We start from the raw sequence: 12,431 nt of genomic DNA, 5'->3' as shown, positions 1-12,431 counted from the left end.
GCCACTTTTATTATTATTTTATTTTATAATTTTTAATATTACGTCACAAGTCGTATTTTCTGTCGCTTGATATGGGCCAGGTTGGCAGCACTGTTCGTCCTTTTACTTCTTTTGACATTTAAGACTGCACGTGCACCTAACCTAAAATGGTAGTGCGTACAAATTAGGACTCGTGTTTGCGTACAGAAGTGTTGTGCAGTCAAGTTACTCGAGAAAATGGCCACACGAGGAGATGTCAACATCGACACCAGCAACTTTGAGCCTAAGAAGCCCACAAAACGGAGAAATGACTCTCTGGGTGACAACACCATGGAAGTGGACACCCACAATGGAATCCAAGGGACCGTCCGCCACAAACCAAAGTCGAAAAAATTTAGAAAAGCGGTGTCGGAAAGCAAAGACAACATACGAAAAGTCCCGGTTCCGGCACACAGGTACACACCCCTCAAAGAGAACTGGCTGAAGATTTTCACCCCCATAGTGGAGCATTTAAAGTTGCAAGTCAGATTCAATTTGAAAACGCGAAATGTGGAAATAAAAGCGTGCGAGAATACCGGCGATCTGGGAAATTTACAAAAAGCGGCAGATTTTGTAAAAGTAATTGGTTAAAAAAAAAGAAAAAATGGGATCTCTGTATTTGTGTTTTTAGGCGTTTGTTTATGGTTTTGATGTGGATGACGCCTTGGCGCTGATGAGACTGGATGACTTATTTATAGAAACTTTTGAAATTAAAGATGTAAAAAACTTGAAAGGGGACCACCAGTCTAGAGCCGTTGGGCGTCTAGCCGGCAAAGGGGGGCGCACGAAATTTACAATCGAGAACGTCACCAAGACGAGAATCGTGTTGGCGGATAGTAAAATTCACATTTTAGGGAGCTTCCAGAACATACAACTTGCAAGGAGAGCTATCTGCAATTTAATTTTAGGATCGCCGCCTTCAAAGGTGTATGGACAGTTGAGGAACATCGCGTCTCGAGTATCAGAACGAATGTAGACTATCACATATTTAATAAAAAATTACACAGTACAAAAAACTATTTAAAAAATTTCAAATACCCAACAGATATGAGTATAGCAATTTCGATTAGAATGATCAGAATAAGGATCACTTTGTTGTAGAGGGCGTTGCGCCCCATCCTTTTGAGTACGGTTTTGGCGCTGTCCAGCTGTTCATTTGCATTCTCCAAACGCCCCCTGGTCCTCAACAAGCTCTCTCTCTGCTCCCCCAATTCTGAAACCACTTCAGTCCCAATTTGTTCCGTCTCTATCGCGATCTGGTTCGATCTGGCCAAGCTTTCCCCGGTGCGCTCCAGCACCGAGCGACCCTCCAGAGCCACTTGCCTGTTGTGGGCGTCCCAGTCGTAATTCGACTCGTTGAACATTTCGACCTAACCTCAAAATCTGTCCCCGAGCAACTATTTTTTTACACGTGAACACTCGAACGTATGCGTGATTAATTTCACGTTGCGCTGCACATCTCAAACTCCAAATTACGAAAAATTCGCCCTAATTTATCGTGTGGTAAATAAATTAGAACTGATAAGCGTAAATAAAACCAAAAAAATTTGGTTGGCAGTCCTGCTGAAAAATGGCTCGTGACGACATGTTAGTGCGCTGTTTTCAAAAATATTTAAATTGTCACCTTTAAATCAACGATATCAGTGATGACAGGACTGGTTTCGCAACGAAAGCCCTCTGACAGGGAAAATTTAAGTGAGAAATGTGGTTGTCGCGTTTTGAGGTGAACGGTGGTGCAGTGCGTGTTTCTAACCTCACTTTGGAAGTAACAGGAGTGGGCAAAAGAAGCGCGACAGGTAATTGTTTCGTCAAATGAATAATTTATTACAAATCTATGTCGGTGGAGCCGCACCGGACGTTATAAAAGTGGTCGCAGATTTGGAATTCTTCGTTGAACAATGTCCCATTATTGCACAGGAACGAAGCGGCCGTATTGTGTTCGCACTTCGCAGTAGGATGCAAATTGCAAAATGGACCAGGACCAGGATATTTGGCGTCTTAAAAAATAAGGCAGAAAATTTTGCTGTTTTCCCAAAAGTAAACAACCGAAAAAGACCTAAAATCCTTTGAAAAGCACTAATTTTTATGCACCCAAAAGTATCCAAGTACTATATCTGTAGATAGGGTGATCAGAAGTCAACATGACAAAAGAGGACAAACAAGGCAAAAAAGGATGATTTTTATTAAGAAAGGATGACAATGAACAAAAATAAAAATACATATATTATAGCTGATTAGAAATTATAATGGACAAGACCTAAATAGCTCAGTTGATAAAAAGTTAGACCGGTCCTGTTAATTCAGGATTGATGGTCGTGCCGATGATTCTCCTCGATAGACACATACCTATAATAGTTATTTATGTGACGCGCTTAGTAAATTAATCTGTACGGGCGCTCTGGCACTTGTGGGACGAGTGACGTAAGGAACGAGTCTCCATAAGCCAGTAAGCGATAAATTTTGAACGTGCGATATCCATCAAATCGGAAATTCTAGATCAAGTGAATGGCCCAATTAAAAGTTGGGACACGCACGATTTCGGTTCATAAATTATTGTCTTACAACACTCTGTTTACTGTTATTGGCGGCTGTTTGTTTACTACAAATCTGGTTCTAGTGGAAGTGATCAATAACAAAATACATGAAAAATTGCGTAATTATTTTAAATATCTAGACGGAAAAATAAATAATTCAGTAGAAAGGGAACTGACTGATCGGTCATTTGGGATAAAAATCCGAATAAAGTGCGATCGACATCGACAATAGTCGGCACCTATTGCGTTGTGTAATTATTATAAATGATCGACAATTGTTCGAGGCTATTTGTACAACAAAATCCGATATTAAATTCGCGGGCCATTAAAATTTACGGTCAAAAACAATGATAAATCCCAATGTGGATATGTAAAAATTTTGCGAGGAGGTGTTGCTCTCGGCGAGCAGATAAGAACAGAAGAAACTTTATGCGTGACGTAATAAATTACGAATGTAACAATAGCGCCATAAAAAGAAAGGTGCGAAACGTAGATTTTAATTTTGAAAGTGGTTCTGCGAGTCATCGATCATTAAAGTGTCAAGAGGGAGGTTGCAGAGAAGTTATAATTATTATTTTTAAGACGGTAAAAAACCAATTAAGTTAAGAAAAAAAAATTAAATGGTGAACAAAAACTGAAATTTTGACATTTTTCTGTGACCTTCTGTCGCTGCTTTCTTTAACCTTGCATCCCTTTCTTTTTTAAAATGTTGACATTGACCGGAAATGAACAGCTGCGTGATTGAGAAGTGGAAAAAAAAATAACGAAAAAATTAAAAAAATATGAATAGGTACTTTCACCGCGTGAAATTGGTCTCATAACGCCAATTGCAAAGGGGAACTCTTTTGCGAACAGAATGTGCGTTTGTTAATTTATCAAATGATGAAACTAAATGTCTAAAAAAGTAGTTCAGTATTAAAGAATAAAGAATAATAATTGTCAGCGATAAGTTCGCCAGTGCATTCATTATTTCAGAAAGAGAATGCTTTTGTTATTGTGCACGAGTCGCAGACAAAAGGGTGAGTGGAAAGTGAGAAACATTTACTTAAATAAAGTTAATTCGCATGCACGTGGGAGATTTAGGAAGATAATCGCACGCCAACATCCAGTAATTACTTGAGATGTATTTTAAATGTCAAGCATGCAATATTCGAGTTTAATGGCAGTGATTAAAAAAATGTGTTGACCAATAATATTCACGAAAAAAAATTTCACAGATTTTTTTTTAAATCGAGAATTTTCAGAAATTTTTGGTATTGCTATGACGGCCGAACGAAATGCAAGCTTTTTCTCGAATGTTTATTGCAGGTGTGGGATTTTCTTTTAAGTTTTCGGGAGCAGCGATGTTCATTGTCGCTATTTTGTTGGAGAAAATAAAATAAAAGATGAAGGATTTGACAAAATATTGAAACGACGTGAATAAATTTAGGAAAAATCTGATGTGAATTTATAAGAATGGAGAATCTAATAATTTTTTTTTCTATTTTACACTATAACAAAGCTATTACAACACTCATGAGAATGCGTTAATAGCTGATATGAGTGCTGTAATAAACCAGTACAATTTACATTTTCAAGGTTGGGAACTTTCAGTGTCAAACATCAAATGCGCTAAACAAACGACACAATAACTTCAAATTGAACTTTCAAATAAAAAGGGGACAAAATAGAAAAAAAAATTGTATAATATCTCGTTTTAAAACCATTAATTGGCGTCCACACTTACCATTACGTAATTTAATCGTTTAATTGATCTCCAATTATCTCCCTTAAATCTTAAATCACGAATTAATAAAATGGACGCAAAAATTCGATCGCCGGTCGATATTTTCCAAAAAATTCAACAAATAACGTCCCCATTCAGTCAAGCAAATGCAAATTTTGTACTTAATCATCGGGAATTGATTTATCGTGACGATTAAAACAAGTGGTTCTTTTTAATTGGCAATTTGTCGCTCAAGTTGGACCCGTGTGACGGCGCCGATTCGAATCTTTACGGGGACGATCTAGTGTGTTCGTGTCCGTCAGGTTGGCAACGGTAGAAATATTGTGCGCGTGTTGTAAACATGGAGAGAGTAGGTTCATATTTAAATAATAAAATTCTAGTGTTGCTATTTGTGATTTGGATAAACATCGCGAACGCCAATTTAGTCCACAAAAAATTCGAGTACAAATATTCGTTCAAACCGCCGTATCTGGCGCAAAAGGACGGTTCGGTGCCGTTTTGGGAATACGGTGGAAGTAAGTAGAATTTTTAAGTACACGTAGGTAGTTTCAATCGCCAATCACGGACATCGCACGATGCACGCCTCTCACTCTGACGCACGCGGATGAGAGAGACGACCTTTGAAAACAACTCGACCCTTGACAGCTTTTTGACACGTATATAACCAACAAAAACACATCTGTTTCTGTGGGACTGTGGAAAATATGAATGAAAATCGAGAGTTGGGGCGCTATTCATGGCACGAGACGCTGACTGGTTGCGGTGTGACTTTCAGACGCCATCGCCAGCTCCGAGAATGTCAGAATCGCGCCCTCGCTTCGGAGCCAGAAGGGAGCCATTTGGACCAAGACCCCCACGAATTTCGACTGGTGGGAAGTCGACATCGCCTTCCGGGTCACGGGGCGAGGCAGGGTCGGCGCCGACGGTCTAGTAGGTGCGATCGATCGAAAAAGAGCGAGTCTGATCGGCTGTTTCAGGCCTTCTGGTACACCCAGAGTAAGGGGGCTTACGACGGCGAGGTGTTCGGCTCGTCGGACAAATGGGTCGGCCTGGGGCTGTTCTTCGACTCGTTCGACAACGACGGCAAGCACAACAACCCCTACATCATGGCGGTGCTGAACGACGGTACCAAACAATTCGCCCATCAACTGTGAGTGTTTTTTATCGCTGAGACGTGGAAATCAACTGTTGTTTCAAGTGACGGGAGCACTCAACTTCTGGCCGGCTGTTTGAGAGATTTTCGCAACAAGCCGTTCCCCACGAGGGCCAAAATCGAATACTACCAGAACATCTTGACGGTGCTGTTCCACAACGGCATGACGAACAACGAGCAGGACTACGAAGTGTGTTTCAGGGCGGAGAGCGTGTTCCTGCCCCAGAACGGCTATTTCGGTTTGTCCGCGGCCACCGGCGGCCTGGCCGACGATCATGACGTCATCCATTTCCTGACCAACAGCCTCCACCTGCCCGGGCAAGTCAGCACCTCCAATGCCGGTAATGAGTAGGTGTGGGTGCGCTGGACTAGGTATTCACGGTTTGTTCCAGTGCCGGGAGAGGAGCAGCAGAAGCTGACGCAGGAGTACCAAGACTACCAGAAGAAGTTGGAGCAGCAGAAGGCCGAGTACAGGAAAGAACACCCCGATGAGGTACCAACTCGGACGAAGCGACGAAACGCGACTCGATTTTCCCCTGTTTCAGAAAGAGCCAGATATGGACGACTGGTTCGAGACCGACAGTCAGCGCGAGTTGCGCCAAATTTTCCAGGGCCAGAACCAGATTTTCCAGGTGGTCAGAGAGCTGAACAACAAACTGGACGAGGTGGTCGGACGGCAAGAGCGAACCATGAGCTTGATTTCGCAAACGAGCGGTGGGGTGGCGGCACCGTCGGCCACGGGTCACGCCCCCGCGCCCCCAGGCGGCTTCCCCGACACGATCCGCAGACACGAAGTGGACGCCGTCTTCAACAATCAAAATCAAATCCTGAGCACGGTCAGGGAGATTCGGTGCGATTCTCGATTTTGATGTTGATTGTTTTACCTCTTTTCTTTTCGAATTTTCAGCCAGTTCGTACTGGAGCTGAAGACGAGAGCCGACACTATTATTAATAACCAAGCCAAACAACCAACGGCACAAGTCCAGTCTCTCGGTTACGACACGCAGTCGCTCATCTCTGAAATGAGAGACGGTTTGAATCACGTCAAACAAAATGTCGCCCAAGTTGCTCAAAAAATCGATCAAAGCCCCACGGGCTGTCCTAGCGTGAGCTGTGTTTCTGTCACTGCAGTCTTGGCGATAGCAGTGGTGCAATTATTGTTAATTTTAGGTTACAATATTTACAGGTGAATTTTTTTCTTTTTTTTTTTCTAAAAGTGTTTCTAATCGTGTTTTTCAGAGATAGCAAAGAAAACCAGGCCAAGAAGTTTTATTAGATTCGGTTGTGAGCGTGGAGCGTGAGATTACAAGAAAAACAAGAATGACAGATTAAATTAGTCAAAAAAACGTGTTATTCCCCGTCTTCCCTTGTTTCGATAATTTATTGTACAGTTAGGTTCTAATAGTTTCCTATTTTGCATAAGTAATAATTAAGTTCTGTTCATTGATTTGATTAAAGTCACCACTTACTCTCTTTTAAAGACAAAATTAGCTGTAGATTTTTCTGTGTAAGTGTAAGATTGTAATGTACTTTTTTACAATTTTTTAGATGTTGAATTAAAATGTAAAATAAACCTGCGGAGTGTTTCTTTGGCAAATTCCTGCGGTTGATGCAAATCGCGCGGAGGTGGCTCGCGCCGGTGACGGCGAACGGAGCTTCACTTTTCGATTTCGTTCGGTGTAGATGGCGCCATCATCGCGTTGACAGCTGATCGGTTTGATTTGTTGTTATGGGGGACGCATTTGTGGTGTTATTTTAGGTGTTTCGGTATTGTTTGCGCGATTGGTCAGTGCCTCACCTCAAATAGCCACACAACAGCGACAACAACGCAATGTAAGTACCCCAAACGGCCCCGCAGCATGCACGCCATCGTCCATATTTTAATCGACTTTCTTTTAAACCTGCTCGACGAAATTCGCAACGACAAGATTAAATTATCAGTTTTCGATGTCAAGATGAGCAGCAGTCACCAATACATGCAAAACGCGAGCGCGAAAGACTCGGACGTTGTCAGGTTGGGGGACATCGAGCACCTCTCCCAGCTGTCGGAGAACTTGTCGTCGCTCTGCTTGAGCCACGAGTATGCGGACATCACGCTCATCGTCGAAGGCCAGAAGCTCTACGCCCACAAGGTAGTGGCGTCGCCAGCTCTCGGATCATTTCCATCGAGTTTTTAGGTTATTCTGGCCGCGCGGAGCGAGTACTTCAGGGCGCTCCTGTACGGCGGCTTGAAGGAGTCGAACCAGTCGGAAATCGTGCTGCCCGACGCCCCCGTCAAAGCTTTCAAGATCCTCCTCAAGTACGTCTACACCGGTCACGTGTTCCTCATGACCTTGAAAGAAGACGTCATCTTGGACACGTTGGGTCTGGCCCACCAGTACGGCTTCCAAGACTTGGAAACGGCAATATCTGACATTTTAAAGCAATTATTAGCCTTACGGAACGTCTGTCCCATTTTGGACACTGCCCATCTGTACGGGCTCGACAAACTGGTGGAAGTGTGCCACACGTTTCTCGACAGACACGCTTCCGAAATACTGACCCACGAATCATTCCTGCAACTGTCACAAGTAATCCCCCAGATCTTGCATTTCCCGCACACTGATCGCACTCTTCCAGGCTTCGTTGGTGGAGCTTTTGCGCCGAGACTCTTTTTTCGCGCCTGAAGTGGAGATCTTCCGCGGCGTTTGCAACTGGTGCAACGCCAACACCGACAAAGACGACTTGGTCATGAAGTGCGTGAGATTGCCGCTGATGAACGTCGCCGATTTGCTGTCGGTCGTGAGGCCGGCCGGTCTGGTCAAGCCTGACGCGCTCTTGGACGCCATAGCCGAACGCACCAACGTCAGATTGAGCAGTTTGCCTCATCGGGGCCAACTCAGTGAGTTGAAACATCGCTCGAGACTACCTCGGTCTAATCCGTGCGGCAGTTCTAGAAGAAAACGTCTCTTCTCCACGGTTGGGTTCCAAGGTTGTCGCAGGGGAACTACTCGAATATCTACTGGACGGCGATTATTACACCTACGACATGGAGAAGGGGTACACGAGGCACCCAATCAACGGGCCGGGGGATCAAGGGATCATCATCAAACTAGGAGCGCCCTCTATCGTCAATCACATTCGCATGCTGCTGTGGGACCGCGACTTGAGGTGATTCTCGCCGATTTTGACCGATCGTGTCTGATTTGGTCCTTCCAGGTCCTATTCCTACTACATTGAAGTGTCCATGGAGCAAAAAGACTGGGTCAGGGTTGTGGATTATAGTCATTATTCTTGTAGGTCTTGGCAGTACTTGTATTTCGAAAATCGCGTTGTACAGTTCATTCGGATCGTGGGGACGCACAACACGGTCAACAAGGTAATCGGATTTGCGTCACCGGAACAAAAGAGAATCGACGAAAACTAACGATTTTCTCCAGGTATTCCATTTGGTCTCGTTCGAGGCCTCCTGCAAGCTGAGCATTCCCAAAATGGTGAACGACATAATCTGTCCCAACTACAACGTGGCGACTCTGGACAAGAGCGCCGTCGTGATAGAGGGCGTCAGTCGGTCTCGCAACGCCCTCTTGAACGGCGACACGAAACACTACGACTGGGACTCGGGCTACACCTGCCACCAGCTGGGCTCGGGCGCCATCTTGATCCAATTAGGTAGAGCGATCGAGAGTGCGGCGGGATGCGTTGAAAACGATTGATTTGTGCACAGGTCAGCCGTACGTGATCTCCAGCCTGAGGTTGCTGCTGTGGGACTGCGACGAGCGCACCTACAGCTACTACATCGAGTCGTCGGTGAACGTGTGGGACTGGGAGATGGTGGTGGACTACACGCGGGAGAACTGCAAGTCGTGGCAGCTGATCCGCTTCCCCCCGCGGCCGGTGGTCTTCATCAGGATAGTCGGGACGCACAACTCGGCCAACGAGGTGTTCCACTGCGTCCACTTCGAGTGTCCCTCCTGCGAGACGCAGGGCACGTCCGGGGGGAAGCCGTCGAACCGGAGCGCCACGCCGGAGAAAGACATCAACATGGTGGCGACCGAGATGGCGACGGAGGCGGAGGAGATGCCCTCGGACGACGACTGAGTCCGGCGCTTGCGTCTTTTTTTTATTAATTTATGTATATTTCGTTTACAATAATGATCGGTTCAAGTTTTTATTTTATGTTGTTTCGTGTTTTTACAGTAATTAACAAACTAATCGTCGTGGGTACAAATTATGATATTACTGAAGGGGCTGTTCTGTGGTCACATGCGGAGGGCGGAATCTTGTGATAAAATAGGTATTAGCACTATTCGCAATAAATATTGCTTTTATATTGTAGGAATTTTATTTGAAATATTTTTCACCTGGACAGGTAAAAATTTTCAATAAAATCGATGTGATAATTTGTTGTCGGAACAGAAGTGAGGTTTCATTTTTCCAAACTAGCAATAATTTATAAGAAAATGTGACTATAATATTTATATCCTCGAGTGTTGCAGGTAGATTAACATCACAAAAAACATATAGTATTTTTATGATGGTTTTTTTTGTGTTAAAACGGAAGAAAAGTTATAACACACGGGAAATGTGGTGATACGTTTGAATTTTTGTAAATAATTGTTATAAGAAATGCGATATATTTTCCTCTCATGACATATTTCCTAATAAACTAATACACCGCACTCGCTCTCTTTCTTACCCACCGACTACCCAAATTCGCACCAATTGTTACGTCACAAGCAATATTTGAACGAGCCTAATCTCGCCAGTTGCCAAGAAAATCTCAAATTCTGTGTACAGATAACGGTGTTGACTCTGTCCGCAAACAATTCTACTCTGTTTGCAAAGAATAAGAGACACGCGGCCGTCTGATGACAATGAATGAACAAATTTGAATTTAAAAAATCTATTTTGAAGCATTATTCAACGTTTGCCGACGGTATTAATAAAAAATTAACATACACGCGTCAGAATTGCAAGATTATCATGCAGAAACGTAACAGAGTGTATTAAAGGAACGATTAACATTTTTGTTTATTCGCGCTGGCGGTGTTTTGTTGGAGATAATGAACGAAACGATTAGAGGTCAAGAATTCGAATCGCTATCGAGATCTGTCGTTGCGGTGGTCTCGCAACTTTGACGACAAAACGTAAACAAAGATATGATGGAAAAACGTAAATAACAATTCAAACTGTGGACGGGGATTTGCGAGATCACGACGACGACGCCCATTATTATCTCCTGCACACTGAGGAAATCCCGATTTGAAGCCTATCTTGACTCGTGTTTACTCGACGCAACCAAAAAGGCCGTGAGAGCGTGTTAAAAAAGCTTCTCTCGATCGATAAAAATCGAGTAAACGTAGCGACCCACGTGAACTCATCACCGGCATACCATCAGCGTTGGTCGGAATCGGGGAATTTCGCCCAGACGCTGTTCATATTGTGAAAAAATGTTACATGTGTAGAAATTCGATCGGCGCGTGATAAGAAACCTGTTTGCAAATTCGCAACAGACAAAACCTTCGGTGTGCTCAGCTGCTCGCTTTCTATATTTGAATAAAAATAATTGTGGCGCCGAATGTTTCCGTTTTTTAACGTTAGCGCTTTCGAAAATAAAGGAGAGAAAAGAAATGGAATGCTGGGGGGATGGTGCAAAGTCTGTCGAAATGACAGCGTCGCACTATGATGATAAGAGTTTTTTTTTAAATACGCGGATGAATATGCATAGTTTGAACTTGCGGGGCATGAATAAAAATGTATGCAAAGCGTGAACGAAACTGGTTTAAATTGTTCCTCGGTGTCGGACCGATAGTGCATAAATTATCTATGCCGAAACCCGGTCGAGATAACTCGAATTTGATTGACTTTTAAATTAAGAGTGTTATTCGATCGCGGTGGAAGAGAACTGAACTTTGGTTTACTCATACAAGATGACCTTGGCGCGGTGAAAACAAAATTCAATCTAATCGGAATCCGTAGCGTCGTTCCGCACGAACTCGCCCTTCTCCCGATTGGGAAAGGTCGCCCCTCGACTCCCCGGGGGTGTATTTTGCGTTAATTGCCCCGCGCGTCGGGGTGTTTATCTCGTGGAAGGGCCGCGGCACCTGCACACGTCGATAAATCCGGCCGTTGCCGCTCGGCCGACCACCTTTTACGGCCGACTCCTGCCATGGATGCGGTCGAAGAGCACAAGCGCAAATAATAACGCCTTTCATTCATACGTGCCTGAACAAGGACGCAAGGGAGATTCCGAAAGTGAGAAGGCGACATAACCTGTTACATAAAACAAGGACGACCGTTCGAGTGCGAGAGAGAAGGTCGCCAGGAGATTCCGCCGGTCGTTAGGTCGGCCACACGCGAAAGGATCCCCGCGCTGGCTCCTGCAAAAATGCAAACCACAATTAACACACCAATAAAGTGACACTCGTCACGCAAACGTCGTACCCTGATAGCCCCCAAGACAGCATTCTAGCTCGTATCTTCCTCAAAATCTTTCCGGAACGAGATTGTTTTTCCAAAATTTGTTGTCTCAACTGCTCCATGACTGACCATTCTTGCGCACGCTGTTTTGTGAAAAATTTCAACGAACGACAACGCGGAAGTACAACAAGGACGTTCCAGTTCTCGAAAGCGGCGTTTTCATTCTAAAAATAACTCCGAAAGGATTAGAAATTAAATTACCTACTCACCCTTTTTTGACAGGTACAAATTAACAGAGATACCAACTAACGAGTGATGTTTGTGGCGGGTGGTGACCCTGTCGACTTAAGAAGCACCTCGAGAGGGATTATTTTGTTCGGTGTTAATTATTCGTTTGTTGTGCGATAGTGTCAATTCGCGTTTGCATAATATTTAGCGTGATTTAGGTATTTTGGATGTTTTTATTTGTTCGCGTCTTGTTTGGTTTGGACGTGTGACGCCGTGCGATTGACAAAATTGAAGAGTGTGCCGTGACCGATGACAGAAGTGACATTTGTGGGAGTTTGAGTGTGGGGGTGGCGGCGGTGTCGGGAGGCTG

The 12,431-nt window shown here is 44.1% G+C and overlaps 4 protein-coding genes and 1 long non-coding RNA gene across 9 annotated transcripts; 3 read left to right on the top strand and 2 right to left on the bottom strand.

Moving 5' to 3' along the window:
- The first annotated feature begins 90 nt into the window (after positions 1-90).
- On the top strand, positions 91-1,034 carry l(1)G0004 (lethal (1) G0004). Its single transcript, XM_069039384.1, has 2 exons — positions 91-597; positions 650-1,034. Exons 1-2 carry the CDS (start codon positions 217-219, stop codon positions 992-994), a joined length of 726 nt encoding a protein of 241 aa, XP_068895485.1. The 5' UTR covers positions 91-216; the 3' UTR covers positions 995-1,034.
- Vti1b (Vesicle transport through interaction with t-SNAREs 1b) lies at positions 992-1,561 on the bottom strand. Its single transcript, XM_069039404.1, has one exon. The coding sequence runs from the start codon at positions 1,380-1,382 to the stop codon at positions 1,035-1,037; it is 348 nt and encodes a 115-aa protein (XP_068895505.1). The 5' UTR covers positions 1,383-1,561; the 3' UTR covers positions 992-1,034.
- Positions 1,562-1,665: 104 nt separating this feature from the next.
- Positions 1,666-7,004, top strand: ergic53 (protein ERGIC-53). Of its 2 annotated transcripts, none has more exons than XM_069039329.1 (8): positions 1,666-1,814; positions 5,054-5,208; positions 5,256-5,428; positions 5,477-5,772; positions 5,824-5,924; positions 5,977-6,281; positions 6,339-6,617; positions 6,671-7,004. In XM_069039329.1, the coding sequence occupies exons 1-8, from the start codon at positions 1,721-1,723 to the stop codon at positions 6,705-6,707; spliced, it is 1,440 nt and encodes a 479-aa protein (XP_068895430.1). In that variant the 5' UTR covers positions 1,666-1,720; the 3' UTR covers positions 6,708-7,004. The 2 variants fall into 2 exon arrangements, with proteins under 2 accessions (XP_068895430.1, XP_068895429.1); XM_069039328.1 differs by lacking the exon at positions 1,666-1,814 and adding an exon at positions 4,565-4,793.
- Positions 7,005-7,102: 98 nt separating this feature from the next.
- BTBD9 (BTB (POZ) domain containing 9) lies at positions 7,103-10,092 on the top strand. 4 transcript variants are annotated; one of them, XM_069039302.1, is made up of 8 exons: positions 7,103-7,264; positions 7,387-7,563; positions 7,609-8,001; positions 8,051-8,312; positions 8,362-8,581; positions 8,630-8,789; positions 8,851-9,082; positions 9,138-10,092. In XM_069039302.1, the coding sequence occupies exons 2-8, from the start codon at positions 7,387-7,389 to the stop codon at positions 9,509-9,511; spliced, it is 1,818 nt and encodes a 605-aa protein (XP_068895403.1). In that variant the 5' UTR covers positions 7,103-7,264; the 3' UTR covers positions 9,512-10,092. The 4 variants fall into 4 exon arrangements, with proteins under 4 accessions (XP_068895403.1, XP_068895402.1, XP_068895405.1 ...); XM_069039304.1 differs by having other exon boundaries at positions 7,106-7,264; positions 7,373-7,563; XM_069039303.1 differs by having other exon boundaries at positions 7,106-7,264; positions 7,360-7,563.
- LOC138124378 (uncharacterized) lies at positions 9,938-12,217 on the bottom strand. The gene is made up of 2 exons (XR_011157122.1): positions 11,858-12,217; positions 9,938-11,793 (listed from the first exon to the last, which is right to left on the bottom strand). It is a non-coding gene; the product is annotated as an uncharacterized lncRNA (long non-coding RNA).
- Between the last annotated feature and the right edge of the window lie 214 nt (positions 12,218-12,431).

The sequence above is a fragment of the Tenebrio molitor genome, chromosome 2 (assembly GCF_963966145.1).
Source record: "Tenebrio molitor chromosome 2, icTenMoli1.1, whole genome shotgun sequence".
NCBI lineage: Eukaryota > Metazoa > Arthropoda > Insecta > Coleoptera > Tenebrionidae > Tenebrio > Tenebrio molitor.
This window is presented reverse-complemented; position numbering and strand designations above follow the sequence as displayed.